The sequence below is a fragment of the Coregonus clupeaformis genome, chromosome 27 (assembly GCF_020615455.1).
Source record: "Coregonus clupeaformis isolate EN_2021a chromosome 27, ASM2061545v1, whole genome shotgun sequence".
NCBI classification, from domain to species: domain Eukaryota; kingdom Metazoa; phylum Chordata; class Actinopteri; order Salmoniformes; family Salmonidae; genus Coregonus; species Coregonus clupeaformis.
Window position 1 is genome coordinate 23,571,244 of NC_059218.1, and position 24,514 is coordinate 23,595,757.

Genomic DNA, 24,514 nt, shown 5'->3' on the forward strand with positions numbered 1-24,514 from the left:
TGTTTTAGTTTGACAACCGATCTTGTTTTATGATATTGCACCATCCTCCTAATGCACTGTTATTATAGGTGAGCTCTTGACAAATCAAATGTCCCTCAGCTGATCCCCATAGCACTGTCTGTGACTTATGTTCAATAAAACCAATCTTTGTTGGATTTGTTGTTTTTATGTGCTGAGAAGTACAATGAATGGGAACATGTTTGGCATCATCCAACAGTACCTCATTGATGAGGTGTGTTTGTGACTTCCATTTTCAGGCCTTCTAACTAGTATCCAGACCGATCACAGTGTTCTCTTCTCTTTTTATCATGGTGCATTTTGCAATATTCTCTCTATCACAGATGTGTGGCAATATCCTCTGTATCACACTTAATCATGAGTGGGTTACAATATACAGTAGTTCTACTAGTTTGTAGAACACCTGTGTCTCAATATAAACTCATTTTATATAGTCATAGCAATAGTCCAGGGGTGTATTCACTAGGAACCAAACAGAAGAAAACAGCCCAAATTGGGAGGGGCTAACCTAAACTTGTCCAATAAGAAATGCTTGTTTTCATTGCAAAACCGTTTGCTATGGTGTGCACTAATGAATACACCCTAGTCCTCCCTGACCACTCTTCATCGGTTCTGTCCTGTGAGTTTCAACTTCTAAAAGTGGGCTATGATCTGTCCTCTACCCTACCCTGCCATGTCAGCCAGAGTGATGCCGCTGTTACTATAAGCCTGGGCTGGAGATGTCAGCAGTGCAGGGATTCAGCTCCACTTTGGTCACAAAGTCAATGTTAAAACCTGCACTCAGATTGGCTGTGTGTGTGCTTGCATGTGTGCTTGTGCGTGTGTGTGTGTGTGGGGGGGGCTTATGTGGTTTTTAAAGCATGTGTGTAAAGCATTTGCTTTTATGTGTGAGTATTGGTTATATCCATTTAAATTCAATCACTTTTTGACAGCATCTCTTTTGATTTAAACCTTCCATACATGTTTGCCCATGGAAGAAGTTACTTTTTGGAACTGAATGCCAAAACATATAATTTAAATGATTACAAACAGTGTTGTCAAACAATTATTTTAATTTTTTTGTACAAAACAATTGTTTTCCTAAATTGGTCAATTATCTAAAAACGCGGAAAATCTGATTTTTCTTTTTCATATTCGCATACAGTATGTTGTAGCTTAGACACATCTGAGGTTTTTGTGTTGTGCCAGCCATCGGTTGATACACAACATTCTATTGAATAGAAGGTGAGTGTCATTTCAAACATAGAAATATAATTCATAGACTGGACCTATCCCTTCAGACCACTGCAAGTTAGCTGGTAGACATTTTAATTGAATAGAAATTGTAACTTCTAATTACTACCAAAAAACTAAGATGACTACTGGTCCACCCACCAAGTGAATGTTAACTTTAAAACATGCCCCTGTACTTTGGTGACTAAGAAATACTTTTTTTAAACCTCACGCTTTGGGCTGGATGTGTCAATGTGTAGTTCATATATGCATAATCTATGAGCAGAAATACTGTTTTACCTCAATTAGCCACAAAATCCCTAGTTTGAAAGCAATTGTTTTCTTGAAGCTATGCCGTGCAATTTTCCCTACATTTTCCCCCACATGGGCCAGCCGCCTAGCAATTCGAGTTCAAGCCAATGAGCTTCAGCCCCTCGCATTTGAGTGACAGCTAGCAAGAGGCCTGCCAAGCAATATCCAATGAGGTTGCAGGGCGGGCCCAACATCTCTGTCGACACAGCAGCGGGAGAGAGCAATGACATGGCGCATATACCTGCACATATGTGATGTTGTACGCAATTTTCAGGGACCACTTTTGGCTTGTGAGTGCTACTTTCAGAACTACTGACTAAAAAGTATACAAAAGTACCAGAGAATATTTTTAAATGGAAGATATTCATGTATATTCTATTAACTAGATTTCTATGATTTCACATGGTTTCCTATGGAGGATTGACAGTATAATTTAAAACAACAAATATTCCCATTCAAGTCAACATTGTCTGATGTGAGGACCTCCCATCTTTTTGGTACCATTTTGAAAGTTTAAATTTCAATTTGATTCCCATTTTAATGCATTTATCAACCAAAACATGACACCCACCCTGTATTCAAGAGCATGTTGTGTCTCAACCAATGGCAGGCAGAACACGAACACGTTAGATGATGTAAAATAGGGTCTAAGCTACAACGTATGCAAATATGTAAACAGAGTTCATGCGTTTTTAGATCATTGACGTTAAAGGGAAACTTCAATTTTTCAACTTCATATTCATCAACTCCAGCACCACCCGAACATCAACATATGTGACAATTGTGAGTTTCTATGTTTGTAGTAAAAAAAAATACGAGAAAGATAAGTGCTTCCAGTGACCTCATCGGTTTGCGTCGTGTAATTTGACCAATTGTGAGTAGCTATTGCTTACTAGTTGCCTGCTAATTGTCTATGAATTGGTTGGTGATGTCATTGGAAACACTTAGATACTTTTGTTTCGCTGCAAAACATAGAAACGTACCATTTTCACATGTTGATATTGGGGTGGTGCTGGAGATGAGGAATATGAAGTTGAAATATTGTGAAATCTCCCTTTTTAAATGTAAAAAAAAAAGGACAATTGTAAAATAATTATTTTCCATAAATTATAATATAGTTTGACATCCCTGTTTGTAAGCTTTTAAATTATATTAATCTCAACCGTTTATCTTTTCCAGTGATGAAAACATGGTATGGTGGAGTATGCAAAATAGGTCAACTTTGAGCACTTTTATCTCTTGAATATTTTGGCGTTCAGGTCCCAAAAGTCACTTTCTGAGCACTTCTACAATTGGCAAGTTAGGTTTTGTTTAAATCAAAAGGGGTAATGTCAAAAAGTGATTGAATTCAAGTGGATTTACCCTATTTGAGGTAAATGCTTTCACACGTACATTTGCATATCCTCATTCATATACACTACCGGTCAAAAGTTTTAGAACACCTACCCATTCAAGGGTTTTTCTTTATTTGTTTTACTATTTTCTATATTGTAGAATAATAGTGAAGACATCAAAACTATGAAATTACACATATGGAATCACGTAGTAACCCAAAATATTTATATTTGAGATTCTTCAAATAGCCACCCTTTGCCTTGACAGCTTTGCACACTCTTGGCATTCTCTCAACCATCACTGCAGAATGCTGTGGTAGCCATGCTGGTTAAGTGTACCTTGAATTGTAAATAAATCACACAGTGTCACCAGCAAAGCACCCCCACGCCATAACACCACCTCCTCCATGCTTTACGGTGGGAAATACACATGCAGAGATCATCCGTTCACCCACACCGCGTCTCACAAAGACACGGCGGTTGGAGTCAAAAATCTCCAATTTGGACTCCAGACCAAATGACAAATTTCCACTGGTCTAATGTCCATTGCTTGTGTTTCTTGGCACAAGCAAGTCTCTTCTTCTTATTGGTATCCTTTAGTAGTGGTTTCTTTGCAGCAATTCGACCATGAAGGCCTGATTCACACAGTATCCTCTGAACAGTTGATGTTCAGATGTGTCTGTTACTTGAACTCTGTGAAGCATTTATTTGGCCTGCAATTTCTGAGGCTGGTAACTCTAATGAACTTATCCTCTGCAGCAGAGGTAACTCTGGGTCTTCCATTCCTGTGGTGGTCCACATGAGAGACAGTTTCATCATAGTGCTTGATGGTTTTTGCGACTTCACTTGAAGAAACTTTAAAAGTTCTTGAAATATTCCGGATTGACTGACCTTCATGTCTTAAAGTAATGATGGACTGTCATTTCTCTTTGCTCATTTGAGCTGTTCTTGCCATAATATGGACTTGGTATTTTACCAAATAGGGCTATCTTCTGTATAACGCCCCTACCTTGTCTCAACACACATGATTGGCTCAAACTTATTAAGAAGGAAAGAAATTCCACAAATTAACTTTTAGAAGGCACACCTGTTAATTGAAATGAATTCCAGGTGACTACCTCATGAAGCTGGTTGAGAGAATGCCAAGTGTGCAAAGCTGTCATCAAAGCAAAGGTTACTAAATGATTACTACATGATTCCATATGTGTTATTTCATAGTTTTGATGTTACAATGTAGAAAATAGTAAAAATAAAGAAAACCCCTTGAAAGAGTAGGTGTTCTAAAACCTTTGACCGGTAGTGTATGTCTGTGTGCGATTATCTTGGTGGATCTATGCACATTATTTTCTGTGTGCATGGGCATTTGTATTTAATCATCGGCGTGTTTGCGATTGTGTGTTTACAGTCTGTGGACGGTGGGATTTGCGCTGAATGTAGGCCAGCAGAATACAGCTTACGTCAAAGCTAGGCAGGCAGATAAATGCAGGGTGTTGCTGCTACCACTGGTGCTGCTGTGGAAATGGAGAGGGTAGTGGCATAGCAGGCAGAAGCTCAGGCAGCCAGAGCAGAGAATCAGTAGAGGTAGATAGAGGAGCAGAGAAGGAACCATGAAGACTGTCCTCCACCTGCACAGGAAATGGATCCACACCTACAAGGCCATCCGTATCCTCCAGGGGCTCGTGAGTGACTCCATCTTGGCTCTAGCTAGACAGGTGGTCTCTGGGTGGAAAGGTAGACCGATAAGCAGGTAGACAGGTAGTTGTGACAAGTGTTTCATGGTGGGTGTAGTAGGTGGTGAAGTTGGTTAAAATGTGGGTGGGTACTTTGGTCAAGTTTTCTGTTTTCAACTGGTATGTGTACTGTATTGGATGGTTGGTGAAAAGCTGACAGTGTGCGAAAGCAGTAGTCCATGTGTGATTCTGCTGATTTAGTGGGTGTGTACTGTACCATGTGCTCAGAGAGTATTGGTTGGGAACATGGAGTTTGTTTGTGCCGGGTATAGCAGAATGCTATCTTATATGACCTTTCTGTTGGGCATATGAGATTTGGAGCATGATGTTTGGAATGGTCCCTCATGATTGGGCTAATAGTGTGCACCTCAGTGTGTCCTATTGAAATGAGAGAAACACATGGTTATCTCCTGTTCATTGTGGAATGTGTCCTTCTCCCATAGAGCCCAGTCATGGAGGAAACAGTGTGGGAGCAGTACACTGTGACGCTGCAGAGGGTGAGTCCAGCTTTACAACAATACACATCACATACAGCACCACACTGGATTACTACACAATACATCCCTTTTTAAGTACTGCAACAATAACACACTACAACTCTTCACTGAAACTGTATCACATTTCAATGCATACTTTATAACTAAAACAGAATGGAATTATAATTGTCATGCGCAGCTACACCACCAGATTACAATGCAATACACCGTGGATGCTTTTTAAGATGTTTCAGAACATCTGACGCACTCTAGTACATGTTCACCCATCTACAGCACACAGACTAGAATAATGCCATGCATGCAGCCACATCTGCCCAGTACAGTTAATCGTGTGGAGCTCCTACTCGTTGTCTCATCCCCTCACTCTGCTCTGGCTATGAAGCTGCTTTTACCGCCACAGCACTGACCCTTCCACATCCAGCTGTCATACTCTCTCCCTATCCTAGCTAGCAGATTGTAACGGGCTAATGTGATGCTCCTTGAGCTGTTACAGGATAGGGACTGTTTGGCATATCACAGAGAATTTTCGACCAACCTTAACATGGCGATACTATCGGCCAAACTCTTGCGAGTGGAGTGGAGCAGGGAATGTTTTTAGTAAAGATTGGAGAGGGTAGAGGGAGGGGAGATGTGGTGTTAAATCTCTGCTCTAATCTAATCTGGTCAGTGCGGGGGCAGGTACACCACACAGACAAAGGAGAGGGACACACTCATGTGGACAGAAGTACACAGAAACACACTAACCTGAACAGACTAGGTCACACAGGTACTCGCACATCCATACAAATTCATCTCTAAAACACGTCCTCTCCACTGCAGGACCCCAAGATGGGTTTTGGTATTGCGGTTTCTGGGGGCCGGGACAACCCCAACGAGGAAAGCGGGGAGATGTCCATAGTGGTGTCTGATGTGCTTCAGGGAGGGCCCGCCGATGGCCTGCTATTGTACGTACCTCCTGTCAATCAGTCATTATGATGCATCAAGTGTTCTGTCATTTTGAGGAGCTAATTTGTGTACAGTTTGAATATCTCACAGTAGATTTTTCCTCATATGTTAATTGTGTTTCGTAGTGATAATGACCGGGTGGTGCAGGTGAACGCCACTCCCATGGACGGCGTGCCACACTCCTTCGCTGTACAGACCCTCAGGAAGTGTGGAAAAGTAGCCAAAATTGTGAGTATGTTTGACATACAGTGCATTCGAAAAGTATTCAGACCCCTTGACTTTTTCAACATTTTGTTACGTTACAGCCTTATTCAAAAGTTTTTTTTCCTCATCAATCTAAACACAATACCCCATAATGACAAAGCAAAAACAGGTTTTTAGAAATGTTTTCCCACCAAAAAAAGAACAAAAAAAGTATTCAGATTTTTTACATTTTAGTAATTTAGCTGACGCTCTTATTCAGCGCGACTTACAGTTAGTAAGTGCATACATTTTTCATACTGTTGAAGCACCTTTGGCAGCGATTACAGACTCGAATCTTCTAGGGTGTGTCGCTACAAGCTTGGCACACCTGTATTTGTGGAGTTTCTCCCATTCTTCTCTGCAGATCCTCTCAAGCTCTGTCAGCTTGGATGGGGAGCATCTCTGCACAGCTATTTTCAGGTCTCTCCAGAGATGTTCGATCGGGTTCAAGTCCGGGCTCTGGCTGGGCCACTCAAGGACATGTCCCGAAGACTTGTCCCGAAGCCACTCCTGCGTTGTCTTGGCTGTGTGCTTAGGGTTGTTGTCCTCTGTACTTTGCTCCATTCATCGTTCCCTTGATCCTGACTAGTCTCCCAGTCCCTGCCGCTGAAAAACATCCCCACAGCATGATGCTGCCACCGCTATGCTTCACCGTAGGGATGGTGCCAGGTTTCCTCCAGACGTGACGCTTGGCATTCAGGCCAAAGAGTTGAATCTTGGTTTCATCAGACCAGAGAATCTTATTTCTCATGGTCTGAAAGTCCTTAAGTGCCTTTTGGCAAACTCTAACCGGGCTGTCATGTGCCTTTTACTGAGGAGTGGCTTCCGTCTGGCCATTCTACCATAAAGGCCAGATTGGTGGTGCTGCAGAGATCGTTGTCCTTCTGGAAGTTTCTCCCATCTCCACAGAGGAACTCTGGAGCTCTGTCAGTGTGACCATCGGGTTCTTGGTCACCTCCCTGACCAAGGCCCTTCTCCCCTGATTGCTCAGTTTGGCCGGGCAGCCAGCTCTAGGAAGAGTCTTGGTGGTTCCAAACTTCTTCCATTTAAGAATGATGGAGGCCACGGTGTTCTTGGGGACCTTCAATGCTTCAGAAATGTTTTGGTACCCTTCCCCAGATCTGTGCCTTGACACAATCCTGTCTCGGAGCTCTACGGACAATTCCGTCGACCTCATGGCTTGGTTTTTGCTCTGACATGCATGGTCAACTGTGGGACCTTTATATAGACAGGTGTGTGCCTTTTACAAATCATGTTCAATCAATTGAATTTACCACAGGTGGACTCCAATCAAGTTGTAGAAACATCTCAAGGATGATCAATGGAAACAGGATGCACCTGATCTCAATTTTGAGTCTCATAGCAAAGGGTCTGAATACTTATGTAAATAAGGTATTTCAGTTTTTTATTTTTTTATAAATTAGCAAACATTTCTAAAACCCTGTTTTTGTCATTATGGGGTATTGTGTGTAGATTGAGGAAAAAACACTTTTGAATCAATTTTAGAATAAGGCTGTAACGTAACAAAATGTGGAAAAAGGGAAGGGGTCTGAACACTTTCCGAATACACTGTGTGTGTGTGTGTGTGTGTGAAAATATTATGGTGGCAAAAGATAAAGATGCTTGTGATTCACAATTTAGAACTCAAGTAAAGGTGTTTGGGATCTGAGGGTAGACCTGGACATAGCACCGTTTCAGCTGCTACGCTTGTTTTAGAGGTGCTAAATTGCTTAGATCCTAAAAATTATTGCGCTGCCTTATTTATACACCTTTCCAAGGCTTTCGACACTGTTGACCATTACATTCTCATTCAAAGGTTGACTGAAATAGGCATGGATCAGGCTTCTTTCAAGTGGTTTGAGAATGATCTGTCAGACAGGACACTGTGATTTCTGATGGTGTTAAGTCTAGTTTCCTGGATATTATTAAACGCTATACGCTAGATTTAGAGTTATTTGGCGACTTCAGTTGTGAATGATACAAACCTTAGAATGTCTTAGAAATCAAAACATATATGGCTGCATGATGCGACTATAGGCTATTGATGAGTTGAGATAGTTGCAAAAAAGCTTGTGCTCTGTTCCTTGCCTCAGGCTGCACACTGTTCTCTCATCAAGTGGTCATATTTTCACCCATCAGACAATTCTCAATGTAATCTTGTCTTTACTAATATGTAAAATGAGTTTCAAATTAGAATGACCCATTATCAAATACAAGCAGCTGAGAAATAACTATAGTAGCAGCTGGGATCCTCCTCCTTTTTAGTGGCAACCATCAAAACTCTGCTTTCAGACGGGATTGCATAGAGATGTCTGGGCTTATAAAAACACTTATTTTACTCCACGCATCAACCACTGTTTGAGGAGCATGCAGCCTCTTGTTTAATTTTTTTTGTAACCTATAGTTGTTTTTTTTTTTGGGGGGGGGGTTCATGAATCTGTTGTCCTCAGGGCACCATTGAAAATGAGACCCTGGTCTCAATGCACTCAATGTAAATGATTCCTGATGGTTCAGTCATTGCCTGATGTGGTCTTTTGTTTTTCACAGACGGTCAAGAGGCCCAGGAAGGTTCCGGTCAACCTGCTGAAACGCGCTCCTTCCCCTGATGACCGCGTCTTCAGTAACGACTACAACGATGACTACGATCAGGACCGCCGCAGTGTGTACAGCGAACGCAGCAGTCATCAAGACCGCGACCACAGCCAGGAGAGGGGGTGTTACACAGACGCTGGCTACCAGGGACGGGGCTTTGACCGTGATTACGGTCGAGATGACCGAGGCAGAAGTATGGAGAGGGACCTTGATCCAGACAGGCAGTACAGACGAGACGGGAGCATGGGTCGCACTCTGGACCGTGAACGTAGCCCTGACCGCCGCTACAAAAGCGACCTCACTCTTGACCGTGACCACAGCCCCGATCGGCGTTACCGTAGTGAACGGGCCCTTGACCGCGACCCCAGCCCCGACAGGCGTTTCCGTAGTGAACGCACTCTGGACCGCACTAACAGCCCCGACCTGCGGTACAGAGCCGGTCACAGTCCTGCCCGCAGCCATGGTCGCGACCACAGCTTTGAGAGTTACCGTGAACGTGTTCCTAGTGACCGCGACCACAGGAAAGAGCAGATGAAGAGGAGCGGGAGCAGGGAGCGTCTGGACCGCTCACCCTCCCCCGCCGCCATGCCAGTCCCCATGGCCCGCCCCCCTCGGGAGCAGGAGCCCCTGGAGAAACCCCTCAGTGTGCTGCTGCTGAAGAACAGGCCCAATGAAGGTCTGCATACATACATACTGTACTAACACTCCATATTTACAGTGCTATAGCTCCACTATGCTCATTCCTCTAAGACTGCCTGTGCTAAATGTTTACTATTAGTTAAACCATGTTTTTATGTTTACACAATTGTTTTCGTGTGTGTTTATAGAGTATGGTCTGCGTCTGGGCAGTCAGCTGTTCATTAAGGAGATGACAAGCACAGGTCTGGCCTGCAGGGATGGCAACCTCCAGGAGGGAGACATCATACTGAAGGTAGGAAGGGCCTCACATACAGACCACTGTTTAATCTCTGACCTGGGGGAAGCATTGTTTCACTGCTGCCTCTTCAAAAGTTGCATGTTTTGTTGGCAAAAAACTATAATGGGACTTATCCCCCCCACCCCCCACCATATCTTATAATTGATCCGTCTCGGACAGTGGGCTACAGATATAATGCGATTGCTACCATACACTGTGAATGTGATTTGACTCTCTCTCTCACTCTGTGTCAGATCAATGGTACAGTGACAGAGAACCTGTCTCTGAGCGATGCAGGGAAGCTGATCGAGAAGTCTCGAGGAAAGCTGCAGCTGGTGGTGCAGAGAGACAGGAGACAGGTCCTCATCAGGATTCCTCCCCTGGCAGACAGCGACTCTGAGCTCGATGGTGAGAGACCCTCCAGTCTCAGTCTCTGTGGCAGCATCTCCTTTCCTTTTTAAGGAAAACACTTTTTATGTGGACAGATTCAGAACGGTCCCAGTGCTTTGTATAAGTCTTTCATTTAGTGTTTTAACCTCCTGTATTGTCTGCTGATTTGGAAATGTATGTTGTCTGTTGTGTATTGTCCTGTCCATGTCTGGTTTTATTGCAATGTCTTTTGTTTTTGTTTGATTCTGGCAAGTTTCCCCTTAGGGATAATAAAGTTTTTTTCAACTTTACTCACCCTCCACCCGACCTGTCATTGGTATAGAGATAGAATATGAAACGGTATACCCATGCATGTCAGCCAAACAGACACCTTGTTGATGACATTTAGTATATTCCATCAATTACATTTAACATTTCTATAGAAATAATGCATGAAAAGAGAATCTGTTCTCTTCAGTTTCACCTGGCTGTCTCTATGGCTACTGGCTCTATTTTGGTATATTTGTCACGTGATCAAAGTGCAGGTTATGATTGGGCTGTGTAATTAAATGGGAGGGTGGGGCGATGCGCTGACTCAAAGCTTTTGAGGGGGGCCTTATCACACACCCGGGGACTTCTGACCCACTTTGGTCCATTCAGGGACGTGGTGTGTGAGCGCTTGGCAGGGGAATATAATCCCCCCCGATAATCCACTTATTGAATATGACTGAATTTCATTATGTTATGGTCTGAAATGTAGCAAATAAATGTGCTGTCAATGATTGGAACTGCAGCTTGTGTATTGAGAACAGGGGTGCTTGTCTGTGTGTCAGGTATCTGCCAGAATGTAACTGTCTGAGGTTTGCTGTGTTTGTCTGTTTCTCTCCACTAATACCAAATGTAACGTTTCTTATGGGAAAAGTCGAGTTAGTGTTACATGTATGAAGCATGACTTGGGTGATCTGTCTGAAGATGAACTAGATGTTGGTAATATTTTGTGTTCCAGATATCTCAGAGATCGAGTCTTACCGCTCCTACTCGCCACAGGATGACCGACGGGCCCCCCACTCAGACCTGTCCTCCCACTCCTCCAATGAGAGGCTCAGAGACAAACCCAGGTAAACAGTCTCCCTCTGCTCCCACCTGCAGTATGGATCACTCTTATGTACTGTACCATATACAGTTGAAGTGGGAAGTTTACATACACCATAGCCAAATACATTTAAACTCAGTTTTTCACAATTCCTGACATTTAATCCTAGTAAAAATTCCCTGTCTTAGGTCAGTTAGGATCACCACTATTTTAAGAATGTGAAATGTCAGAATAATAGTATAGAGAATGATTTATTTCAGCTTTTATTTCTTTCATCACATTCCCAGTGGGTCAGAAGTTTACATACACTCAATTAGTATTTGGTAGCATTGCCTTTAAATTGTTTAACTTGGGTCAAACGTTTCGGGTAGCCTTCCACAAGCTTCCCACAATAAGTTGGGTGAATTTTGGCCCATTCCTCCTGACAGAGCTGGTGTAACTGAGTCAGGTTTGTAGGCCTCTTTGCTCGCACACGCTTTTTCAGTTCTGCCCACACATTTTCTATAGGATTGAGGTCAGGGCTATGTGATGGCCACTCCAATACCTTGACTTTGTTGTCCTTAAGCCATTTTGCTACAACTTTGGAAGTATGCTTGGGGTCATTGTCCATTTGGAAGACCCATTTGCGACCAAGCTTTAACTTCCTGACTGATGTCTTGAGATGTTGCTTCAATATATCCACATAATTTTCCTTCCTCATGATGCCATCTATTTTGTGAAGTGCACCAGTCCCTCCTGCAGCAAAGCACCCCCACAGCATGATGCTGCCACCCCCGTGCTTCACGGTTGGGATGGTGTTCTTCGGCTTGCAAGCATCCCCCTTTTTCCTCCAAACAATAACGATGGTCATTATGGCCAAACAGTTCTATTTTTGTTTGATCTGACCAGAGGACATTTCTTCAAAAGGTACAATATTTGTCCCCATGTGCAGTTGCAAACCGTAGTCTGGCTTTTTTATGGCGGTTTTGGAGCAGTGGCTTCTTCCTTGCTGAGCGGCCTTTCAGGTTATGTCGATATAGGACTCGTTTTACTGTGGATATAGATACTTTTGTACCTGTTTCCTCCAGCATGTTCACAAGGTCCTTTGCTGTTGTTCTGGGATTTATTTGCACTTTTCGCACCAAAATACATTCATCTTTAGGAGACAGAACGCGTCTCCTTCCTGAGCGGTATGACGGCTGCGTGGTCCCATGGTGTTTATACTTGCGTACTATTGTTTGTACAGATGAACATGGTACCTTCAGGCGTTTGGAAATTGCTCCCAAGGATGAACCAGACTTGTGGAGGTCTACAAATATTTTTCTGAGGTCTTGGCTGATTTCTTTTGATTTTCCCATGATGTCAAGCAAAGAGGCACTGAGTTTGCAGGTAGGCCTTAAAATACATCCACAGGTACACCTCCAATTGACTCAAATGATGTCAATTAGCCTATGAGAAGCTTCTAAAGCCATCATTTTCTGGAATTTTCCAAGCTGTTTAAAGGCACTGTCAACTTCTGACCCACTGGAATTGTGATACAGTGAATTATAAGTGAAATAATCTGTCTGTAAACAATTGCTGGAAAAATTACTTGTGTCATGCACAAAGTAGATGTCCTAACCGACTTGCCAAAACAATAGTTTGTTAACAAGAAATTTGTGGAGTGGTTGAACATTTTTATGACTCCAATCTAAGTGTATGTAAACTTCCGACTTCAACTGTATTGTCATGACAAGTTCCTGACAAGTTCAGATGATATTTACGTTGAGTATCTTTACTCCATCACTATGACGTTTCGGAGAAGATGAAAGCATACTGTAGCTGTGTTGTACTGTTTGAGAACCATGGGATTCTGTGTGTTTTACAATCAGGGAGGAACCTCCCAGCAGGCTGGCTAAAATGGGCGCTATGCCGACACCGTTCGCCATGCCGGCGCGAAAGCCGGATAGAGTTGTGGAGGACACGCCCCCTCTGCCAGCAGAGAGGGAGGAACCCCGCCCAGAAACACCCCCAGGTAAGCACAATGACTTTGAATAACTGAATCTGGGACTATTTTTATTTCCATTATCACATTTATCTGTTATACAAGCAGTGCATCAGTTAACTTACACATCTATTGTAGCAATGCTGAAAGCAGCATAAAATCACCAATGAGTCTCACTAGAATTTCCATTTTGCTTTTACAGCACCGGTAGTAACTGTTGCCCCAAAAGTCCACGCTGCCCCAAAGGTACCACTGAGGCCAAGCATAGAGGATCAGGAGATATACGGGTGAGTGTTGGTTCCACAAACAAATCTACAGAGAATGGGTCTAGGGTACAGACTCACTATTAACTCAACAGAGTAGTATACTCTAATGTAGATTATCAATATAAATGTTATTAACTTGCCGTTTGTCTTAAATGGATTGTGTGTTGTCCAGGCCCAACACGGTGATGGTGCGTTTCCAGAAGGGAGAGAGCGTGGGGCTGAGGCTGGCGGGAGGAAACGATGTGGGAATCTTCATCGCAGGCATTCAGGAGGACAGTCCTGCAGAACAGGAGGGTCTTCACACTGGGGACCAGATCATGAAGGTGTCACTATATGAGTAGCATGTCTTTGTCTCATGTGTCTTTTTAATGTTTGTCATGTTTGTGAAATTCCTCATGTCTGTTCATGAGTGCTTTACATATGATCTATAATGTTATGTCTTCTGATGTCTTTGTGTCTGTCAGGTGAATAACATGGACTTCAGGGGCATGGTGCGTGAGGATGCTGTCCTGTACCTGCTGGAGATTCCAAAGGGAGATGATGTCACCATCCTGGCTCAGAGCAAACCTGATGGTGAGTAACGCCTTCACTCTCTAGATAAAGACATCTGTCATATTATTTCAGGTCATGTTGCAGGTGAAGTGGTTTGATGTTTGTGGTGTCTGTCCTCTGTTCCAGTCTATAAGGACATCCTGGCATCGGGCAGGGGGGACTCGTTCTTCATCAGGACCCATTTTGAGTATGATAAAGAGGTTCCCCAGAGCCTGCCCTTCTTTCGAGGGGAGATCTTCAAGGTGACAGACACACTCTACGATGGCAAGCTGGGCAACTGGCTGGCCATCCGCACTGACAAAGACAACCAGCTGCTGGAGAAGGGTATCATCCCCAACAAGAGCAGGTGTGTGTGTGTGTGTGTGTGTGTGTGTGTGTGTGTGTGTGCGGGTAAAGATGTAATATCTTAATTTTATCACCCTGTTGCAGGAGAAGTTGTAGTGTATTTGAGGTAGGGCTGCACGATTAATCGAATTCAGATCGAAATTGTGATATTGACATGTGCGATATCCATATTGCTTTTATTTTTTTTTACACTCCATTAATACAACAAAAACTAGACTACGGTACCTCCTCCAATGAGATGCGCTAGACTCTGTTAATTATCTCTACATGCACAGAGGATGCTGACCAATCACAAGCGGGGTCTCTCACTCTCTGCATGGCATGCACATGCTGGCCAATCACAAGCGTCCCCACTTAGAGCGCGCAGGTAGATGCTGGTGAGGAGAGAAAGGGCTTTTACCAAAGACAATACAGTATGAGGTTTAGGAACTCTGTGGCTTTACCTCAGTGTGTCGGAAACATGAGTGCTGCTAGTGCTAACGAGAACGTCGATTTGGTGCCAAAGGAGGACGCATCTTCAGTGGTATGGCAGTATTTCGGCTACAGGCAAACCGATGTCAACCAAATGGAAGTGTTGTGCAAAAAGTGCCTCAGAGTTGTGGCGGCGACAAGAAGCAACACAACCAATGTATTCTATCATTTGAAGAATAACCATCCCCTACTTTACGACGATTGCAATATATATTTTTTAAACGCCCCGACAGCAGCAAAGCCACAACCAACCACCTACGTTAAACAGGCTTTGATTGCAGATGCGTTTTCAAATGTAAGGCCTACAAAGAAACAGACACATAGAAGTCACAGAGGTTATCACCCATCACATAGCCAAAGACATGGTTCCTATTTACACAGTCCGCAAAGACCGCTTCAAGAGAGGATAAACAAGCTGGAGAGGAGATACAAGATTCCATCTCGCACATATTTCTCCCATGTCGCCATCCCAACACTGTATAACACGTTTAAGGTAGACATTGAAACATGTCGCATTGAATTACTAGACTAGACTCCAATGTTTGGACACAGGCTGCACCTTGCAATCGGTAGATTACGTGTTACATGATTTTAAGGCACTTTGATTTATAGTTTCAATTATAATAATGATTGAGCCTACTTATACATAATGACACAATCATAAGACTCCTATTCCATCTGCAGCCTATGGCTGCCTGAATAAATAATTAACTTAGGTTACTTAAGAACTCATAATGGTAAAATAGGAACTCATAATGTTATTAATTAATTCATGAATTAGTGCTGTGCTTATATGTAGGTTTAATAATCATATATATTATCATACTCTATGTAGCCTATAACAATTTTGGAAAATATTTGTTTAATTTGGCTTTGTATTCAGTTGGCACAGTATGTAATAATTCATATGATCTCAATTTTAGAAGTGATGTTCTCTACCCTGACAGTAGTTTTAACCTGATGGAATTACCAAGTTTTCACCCAAGTGTTTGAAAATCGCAATTCATAATCGCAATTGCAATATCTGGCCCCAAAAATCGCAATTACAGTTGAAGTCGGAAGTTTACATACACTTAGGTTGGAGTCATTAAAACTTGTTTTTCAACCACTCCACAGATTTCTTGTTAACAAACTATAGTTTTTTCAAGTCGGTTAGGACATCTACTTTGTGCATGACACAAGTAATTGTTCCAACAATTGTTTACAGACAGATTATTTCACTTATAATTCACTGTATCACAATTCCAGTGGGTCAGAAGTTTACATACACTAAGTTGACTGTGCCTTTATGATGTCATGGTTTTAGAAGCTTCTGATAGGCTAATTGACATACTTTGAGTCAATTGGAGGTGTACCTGTGGATGTATTTCAAGGCCTACCTTCAAACTCAGTGTCTCTTTGCTTAACATCATGGGAAAATCAAAAGAAATCAGCCAAGACCTCAGAAAAAAAAATGATAGACCTCCACAAGTCTGGTTCATCCTTGGGAGCAATTTCCAAACGCCTAAAGGTACCACGTTCATCTGTACAAACAATAGTACGCAAGTATAAACACCATGGGACCACGCAGCCGTCATACCGCTCAGGAAGGAGACGCGTTCTGTCTCCTAGAGATGAACGTACTTTGGTGCGAAAAGTGCAAATCAATCCCAGAACAACAGCAAAGGACCTTGTGAAGATGCTGGAGGAAACAGGTACAAAAGTATCTATATCCACAGTAAAACGAGTCCTATATCGACATAACCTGAAAGGCCGCTCAGCAAGGAAGAAGCCACTGCTCCAAAACCGCCATAAAAAAGCCAGACTACGGTTTGCAACTGCACATGGGGACAAAGATCGTACTTTCTGGAGAAATGTCCTCTGGTCTGATGAAACAAAAATAGAACTGTTTGCCCATAATGACCATCATTATGTTTGGAGGAAAGAGGGGTAGGCTTGCAAGCCGAAGAACACCATCCCAACCGTGAAGCACGGGGGTGGCAGCATCATGCTGTGGGGGTGCTTTGCTGCAGGAGGGACTGGTGCACTTCACAAAATAGATGGCATATTGAAGCAACATCTCAAGACATCACTCAGGAAGTTAAAGCTTGGTCGCAAATGGGTCTTCCAAATGGACAATGACCCCAAGCATACTTCCAAAGTTGTGCCAAAATGGCTTAAGAACAACAAAGTCAAGGTATTGGAGTGGCCATCACAAAGCCCTGACCTCAATCCTATAGAAAATATGTGGGCAGAACTGAAAAAGCATGTGCGAGCAAGGAGGCCTACAAACCTGACTCAGTTACACCAGCTCTGTCAGGAGGAATGGGCCAAAATTCACCCAACTTATTGTGGGAAGCTTGTGGAAGGCTACCTGAAACGTTTGACCCAAGTTAAACAATTTAAAGGCAATGCTACCAAATACAAATTGAGTGTATGTAAACTTCTGACCCACTGGGAATGTGATGAAATAAATAAAAGCTGAAATAAATCATTCTCTCTACTATTATTCTGACATTTCACATTCTTAAAATAAAGTGGTGATCCTAACTGACCTAAGACAGGGAATTTTTACTAGGATTAAATGTCAGGAATTGTGAAAAACTGAGTTTAAATGTATTTGGCTAAGGTGTACAGTGGGGAAAAAAAGTATTTAGTCAGCCACCAATTGTGCAAGTTCTCCCACTTAAAAAGATGAGAGAGGCCTGTAATTTTCATCATAGGTACACGTCAACTATGACAGACAAATTGAGAAAGAAAAATCCAGAAAATCACATTGTAGGATTTTTAATGAATTTATTTGCAAATTATGGTGGAAAATAAGTATTTGGTCACCTACAAACAAGCAAGATTTCTGGCTCTCACAGACCTGTATCTTCTTCTTTAAGAGGCTCCTCTGTCCTCCACTCGTTATCTGTATTAATGGCACCTGTTTGAACTTGTTATCAGTATAAATGACACCTGTCCACAACCTCAAACAGTCACACTCCAAACTCCACTATGGCCAAGACCAAAGAGCTGTCAAAGGACACCAGAAACAAAATTGTAGACCTGCACCAGGCTGGGAAGACTGAATCTGCAATAGGTAAGCAGCTTGGTTTGAAGAAATCAACTGTGGGAGCAATTATTAGGAAATGGAAGACATACAAGACCACTGATAATCTCCCTCGATCTGGGGCTCCACGCAAGATCTCACCCCGTGGGGTCAAAATGATCACAAGAACGGTGAGCAAAAATCCCACAACCACACGGGGGGACCTAGTGAATGACCTGCAGAGAGCTGGGACCAAAGTAACAAAGCCTACCATCAGTAACACACTACGCCGCCAGGGACTCAAATCCTGCAGTGCAGACGTGTCCCCCTGCTTAAGCCAGTACATGTCCAGGCCCGTCTGAAGTTTGCTAGAGTGCATTTGGATGATCCAGAAGAGGATTGGGAGAATGTCATATGGTCAGATGAAACCAAAATATAACTTTTTGGTAAAAACCTCAACTCGTCGTGTTTGGAGGACAAAGAATGCTGAGTTGCATCCAAAGAACACCATACCTACTGTGAAGCATGGGGGTGGAAACATCATGCTTTGGGGCTGTTTTCTGCAAAGGGACCAGGACGACTGATCCGTGTGAAGGAAAGAATGAATGGGGCCATGTATCGTGAGATTTTGAGTGAAAACCTCCTTCCATCAGCAAGGGCATTGAAGATGAAACGTGGCTGGGTCTTTCAGCATGACAATGATCCCAAACACACCGCCCGGGCAACGAAGGAGTGGCTTCGTAAGAAGCATTTCAAGGTCCTGGAGTGGCCTAGCCAGTCTCCAGATCTAAACCCCATAGAACATCTTTGGAGGGAGTTGAAAGTCTGTGTTGCCCAGCGACAGCCCCAAAACATCACTGCTCTAGAGGAGATCTGCATGGAGGAATGGGCCTAAATACCAGCAACAGTGTGTGAAAACCTTGTGAAGACTTACAGAAAACGTTTGACCTGTGTCATTGCCAACAAAGGGTATATAACAAAGTATTGAGAAACTTTTGTTATTGACCAAATACTTATTTTCCACCATAATTTGCAAATAAATTCATAAAAAATCCTACAATGTGATTTTCTGGATTTTTTTCCCTCATTTTGTCTGTCATAGTTGACGTGTACCTATGATGAAAATTACAGGCCTCTCTCATCTTTTTAAGTGGGAGAACTTGCACAATTGGTGGCTGACTAAATACTTTTTTTCCCCACTGTATGTAAACTTCCGACTTCAACTGTAGATATTTTTACCAAATCGTGCAGCCCTAATTTGAGGTTTAAAAAGCCTTCTGAAGTTTGTAATTTCCACTTTGAAATTTCCGACTAGATTTTACCTTACAAAAAATGTATCAACCCCTACGAACATGTCCAGTAATTATAATCCACATAATAATTCACATTTCCTTTTGCTGCAGGATTATTTTCCTGCTTTAGCAAAGTGGCTCAAATTAAGATCCTACATCTGTGTGTGTGTGTGTGTGTGTGTGTAATGATTGAGACTAAGTGCTAATTAATGATTCCCGGTGTTCTCTGCTTATCAGGGCGGAACAAATGTCAAATGTGCAGAATGCCCAGAGAGGAACAGCCAATGACAGAGGAGACTTCTGGAGGTTGAGGGGTCAAAGGGCGGCAAAGAAGAAGGACCTCCGTAAGAGCAGAGAGGACCTGACTGCCATTCCAGTCACCACTCGCTTCCCTGCCTACGAGAGGGTGGTCTTACGAGAAGGTACGTCTCCCAACGCAAAAGACTCCCATCTCCTGTTGTGGTGTGGTCTAAGAGCCACTTCACTGCATAGAACAGAATAAGTTCTAAACTTTCGATTGAACTTAACTATCAACTGAATGTTTTATGAAATTATTAGGAACTTTCCCATAATGGAATGCACAGACAAACTAGATATCATGTCTAACCAGAGCTATATTACAGATGTGAGATACTGTGTGTCTGTTTTGATCCTCAGCTGGCTTCAGGAGACCAGTGGTTGTGTTCGGGCCCATTGCAGATGCAGTCAATGAGAAACTGGCCAACGACCTGCCTGAGGAGTTTGTCATAGCTAGTGAGTATGATGTTCCTTACTTCTGCTTGTGAATGAAGGTGCATCATGTATTTACGTTAGGTGCACTCGATTTATCTTTATTTTTTTTCAATGGAATAGTAACATATTTGTTCACCCTGCGCTGACCGGGCACGCTAAATTGAGCGCTGTCTTATTGCTTCTATGATCATGTGTGTTTCTGTAGTATTGGTGAGAAGCTGATGTGTTTTTGTTTGCCCACACAGAGACTGAGCCCAAGGATGCAGGCACTGAGAAGTCCTCCGGTGTGGTGAGACTCAATACCATTCGTCAGATCATCGAACAGGTAAACACCACCACCAGCATTTTCATCTTCCCCATCATTTTACCTCAATCATCATCACCATAGTCATCATCCTCCACCTCACCCTACTCTTCCTCTTCACTATCATCATCTTCTCCAGCTTCCCTCTCACATTGACCCTCTCCTTCCCTGTCTCCCCAGGACCACCATGCTCTGCTGGACGTGACTCCCAAGGCAGTGGACACCCTGAACTACACCCAGTGGTACCCCATTGTGGTGTTCCTAAACCCGGACAGCAAGGTGGGCATCAAGACGATGAGAAACCGCCTTGTGCCCGGCTCCAATCGCAGCGCCCGCAAACTCTACGAGCAGGCGGTCAAACTGAGGAAGAACTATTCCCACCTCTTCACTGGTCAGTCACACACACACACACACACACACACACACACACCTTGACTATCTGTCCTTTTTTTAGCTCCACTGTACGTGGCACTGATGCTACTTCCCAGGTGAATCCCTAATATTATGAGGCCTGAACACTATGGTTGGTCTATTGAGGCCACATTGTTTCAGGAATAAACTATGATTAAGCTGTATTACTCCTATTTCTGTTGTGCCAATCATTCTGGTTTGTTTCCCTACACAGCGACCGTTGACCTGAATTCAGCCAATGACGGGTGGTACGGGAGTGTGAAAGACTCTATCCGTGCACAGCAGGAGCGGGCTGTGTGGATCTGTGAGGGCAAGGTAAGCTCTATGTTTATACTTAATACATATACACTGAACAAAAATATAAACGCAACATGTAAAGTGTTGATTTCATGAGCTGAAAAAAAAGATCGCTGAACTGTTCCACACGCACAAAAAGCTGATTTCTCTCAAATGTTGTGCACAAATTTGCTTACATCCCTGTTTATGAGCATTTCTGATTTGCCAAGATAATCCATCCACCTGATAGGTGTGGCATATCAAGAAGATGATTAAACATCATGATCATTACACAGGTGTACCTTGTGCTGGGGACAATAAAAGGCAACTCTAAAATGTGCAGTTTTGTCACACAACACAATGCCACAAATGTCTAAGGTTTTAAGGGAGCGTGCAATTGGCATGCTGACTGCAGGAATGGCCACCAAAGCTGTTGCCAGAGAATTGAATGTTAATTTCTCTACCATAAGCGTCGTTTTAGAGAATTTGGCAGTATGTCCAACCGGCCTCACAACCGCAAACCACGTGTATGGTGTCATGTGGGCGAGCGTTTTGCTGATGTCAACGTTGTGAACAGAGTGCCCCATGGTGGCGGTGAGGTTATGGTATGGGCAGGCATATGCTACGGACAACGAACACAATTGTATTTTATCGATGGCAATTTGAATGCACAGCGATACCGTGACGAGATCCTGAGGCCCATTGTTGTGCCATTCATCCGCCACCATCACCTCATGTTTCAGCATGATGATGCACGGCCGCATGTCTCAAGGATCTGTACACAATTCCTGGAAGCTGAAAATGCCAAAATTCTTCCATGGCCTGCATACTCACCAGACATGTCACCCATTTAGCATGTTTGGGAGGCTATAGATCGACATGTACGACAGCATGTTCCAGTTCCCGCCAATATCCAGAAACTTCGCACAGCCATTGAAGAGGAGTGGGACAACATTCCACAGGCTACAATCAACAGCCTGATCAACTCTATGCGAAGGAGATATGTCGCGCTGCATGAGGCAGATGGTGGTCTCACTAGATACTGACTGCTTTTCTGATCCACGCCCCTACTTTTTTTTTAAAGGTATCTGTGACCAGTCGTATGAAATCCATACATTAGAGCCTAATGAATGTATTTAAATTGACTGATTTCCTTATATGAACTGTAACTCAGTAAAATCTTTGAAATTGTTGCATGTTGCATTTTATAATTTTGTTCTGTGTGTGTGTGTGTGTGTGTGTGTGTGTGTGTGTGTGTGTGTGTGTGTGTGTGTGTGTTACACACACACACACACTCTACCTGTCCAAAGTTTTAGAACACCTACTAATTCAAGTGTTTTTCTTTATTTTTACTATTTTCTACATTGTAGAATAATAGTGAAGACATCAGAACTATGAAATAACACATATGGAATCATGTAGTAACCAAAAAAGTGTTAAACAAATCAAAATATATTTTATATTTGAGATTCTTCAAATAGCCACCCTTTGCCTTGGTGACAGTTTTGCACACTCTTGGCATTTTCTCAACCAGCTTCAGCTGGAATGCTTTTCCAACAGTCTCGAAGGAGTTCCCACATATGCTGAGCACTTGTTGGCTGCTTTTCCTTCACTCTGCGGTCCGACTCATCCCAAACCATCTCAATTTGGTTGAGAACGGGGGATTGTGGAGGCCAGGTCATCTGGTGCAGCACTCCATCACTCTCCTTCTTGGTAAAATAGCCCTTACACAGCCTGGAGGTGGGTTGGGTCATTGTCCTGTTGAAAAACAAATGATAGTCCCACTAAGCCCAAACCAGATGGGATGACGTATCGCTGCAGAATGCTGTGGTAGCCATGCTGGACACCACCTCCTCCATGCTTTACGGTGGGAAATACACACGCAGAGATAATCCGTTCACCCACACCGCGTCTCACAAAGGCACGGCGGTTGGAACCAGAAATCTCCAATTTGGACTCCAGACCAAAGGACAAATTTCCACCGGTCTAATGTCCATTGCTCGTGTTTCTTGGCCCAAGCAAGTCTCTTCTTTTTATTGGTGTCCTTTAGTAGTGGTTTCTTTGCAGCAATTCGAGCATGAAGGCCTGATTCACACAGTCTCCTCTGAACAGTTGATGTTGAGATGTGTCTGTTACTTGAACTCTGTGAAGCATTCATTTGGGCTGCAATTTCTGAGGCTGGTAACTCTAATGAACTTATCCTCTGCAGCAGAGGTAACTCTGGGTCTTCCATTCCTGTGGCGGTCCTCATGAGAGCCAGTTTCATCATAGCGCTTGATGGTTTTTGCGACTGCACTTGAAGAAACTTTTGAAGTTCTTGAAATTTTCTGTATTGACTGACCTTCATATCTTAAAGTAATGATGGACTGTCGTTTCTCTTTGCTTATTTGAGCTGTTCTTGCCATAATATGGACTTGGTCTTTTACCAAATAGGGCTATCTTCTGTATACCCCCCCCACCTTGTCACAACACAACTGATTGGCTGAAATGCATTAAGAAGGAAAGAAATTTCACAAATTAACTTTTAAGAAGGCACACCTGTTAATTGAAATGCATTCCAGGTGACTACCTCATCAAGCTGGTGTTCAAAGCTGTCATCAAGGCAAAGGGTGGCTATTTGAATAATCTCAAATATAACATATATTTTGTTTTGTTTAACACTTTTTTTGGTTACTACATGACTCCATATGTGTTATTTCATAGTTTTGATGTCTTCACTATTATTCAACAATGTAGAAAATAGTAAAAAATAAAATTAAAATAAACCTTGAATTAGTAGGTGTTCTAAAACTTTGGACCGGTAGTGTGTATATATACAGTGAGTTTACGTACTGTATGTAGTGTGTTTGAGTGTCGATTTCACACCTACTTGCGTCTGTCTCGCTCTCTCATCTCCGGTCTTCTCTATTTTCTCTCTGTCTCGTTCTCTCTATTTATTTCAGTTGGACGGCTCGGAGGAGGAACTGGATATCCATGATGACCGCATGTCGTACCTATCAGCGATGAGCGCCGACTACCTGAGCATGGACAGTCGACTGACCAGCGACTATGATGACACGGCCGACGAGGGCGGGGCTTACACCGACAACGAGCTGGACGAGCCAATGGACGAGCCCCATCAGCCGGTGTCGGCCATCAGCCGCTCCTCAGAGCCCGTACTACCAGAGGAGGTGGGTGGGCTTTACTACTGTCAATCACTATCCCTCATTGTCAATCACTCATTCTGTGTCAGAGATGGAGACTGGCATCTGTCTCTCTCAAGTGTACTCCATTAATCTGTCAATCTCTCATTGTCAGTCAACAATCTTGACTTGTTGTGTTGACATAGTCTGTGTTTGTTGACATACTGTCTGTATGTATATCTGTTGACATATGTATATGTACATCCCTCCCACCTATAGAGACCCCATCCTGCCCCCATACCTCGTATGAGGAGATCAGGGAGCAGAGAGGTGCTGAGAGACCCCAGCCCACCCCCCTCCTTCGTCCCTGAGCCCCCCAAGGTAAGACCCCCTTGAACCCCACCCTCAACTCTCAATCCCCTCAACCCCAAACCCTGTACCACATATTGTGCTTGCTTATAAGACTTAGAATACTAAGGTTATATAAGTGCTTGCTAAATTACCAT

At 43.1% G+C, this 24,514-nt stretch overlaps 1 protein-coding gene across 5 annotated transcripts in view; it reads left to right on the forward strand.

Annotated features, from left to right (window-relative positions):
• The window catches only part of LOC121541644 (tight junction protein ZO-2-like), a 42,282-nt gene that overhangs the window by 16,416 nt on the left and 1,352 nt on the right, over nucleotides 1–24,514 (forward strand). For 2 of the 5 annotated variants that reach the window (XM_045208081.1, XM_041850814.2), the window contains exons 1-20: nucleotides 4,342–4,555; nucleotides 5,050–5,103; nucleotides 5,923–6,047; nucleotides 6,174–6,276; nucleotides 8,839–9,559; nucleotides 9,711–9,814; nucleotides 10,054–10,207; nucleotides 11,175–11,286; nucleotides 13,112–13,254; nucleotides 13,427–13,511; nucleotides 13,663–13,813; nucleotides 13,955–14,063; nucleotides 14,169–14,388; nucleotides 19,401–19,585; nucleotides 19,821–19,916; nucleotides 20,141–20,220; nucleotides 20,380–20,590; nucleotides 20,825–20,925; nucleotides 23,829–24,056; nucleotides 24,288–24,389. In XM_045208081.1, the coding sequence (XP_045064016.1) occupies nucleotides 4,484–4,555; nucleotides 5,050–5,103; nucleotides 5,923–6,047; nucleotides 6,174–6,276; nucleotides 8,839–9,559; nucleotides 9,711–9,814; nucleotides 10,054–10,207; nucleotides 11,175–11,286; nucleotides 13,112–13,254; nucleotides 13,427–13,511; nucleotides 13,663–13,813; nucleotides 13,955–14,063; nucleotides 14,169–14,388; nucleotides 19,401–19,585; nucleotides 19,821–19,916; nucleotides 20,141–20,220; nucleotides 20,380–20,590; nucleotides 20,825–20,925; nucleotides 23,829–24,056; nucleotides 24,288–24,389 (3,156 nt within the window). In that variant the 5' untranslated portion in view covers nucleotides 4,342–4,483. Of the gene's footprint in view, nucleotides 1–4,340; nucleotides 4,556–5,049; nucleotides 5,104–5,922; nucleotides 6,048–6,173; nucleotides 6,277–8,838; nucleotides 9,560–9,710; nucleotides 9,815–10,053; nucleotides 10,208–11,174; nucleotides 11,287–13,111; nucleotides 13,255–13,426; nucleotides 13,512–13,662; nucleotides 13,814–13,954; nucleotides 14,064–14,168; nucleotides 14,389–19,400; nucleotides 19,586–19,820; nucleotides 19,917–20,140; nucleotides 20,221–20,379; nucleotides 20,591–20,824; nucleotides 20,926–23,828; nucleotides 24,057–24,287; nucleotides 24,390–24,514 lie in introns of those variants that run through there. The other 3 variants (XM_045208084.1, XM_045208082.1, XM_045208083.1) reach the window with 3 other exon arrangements.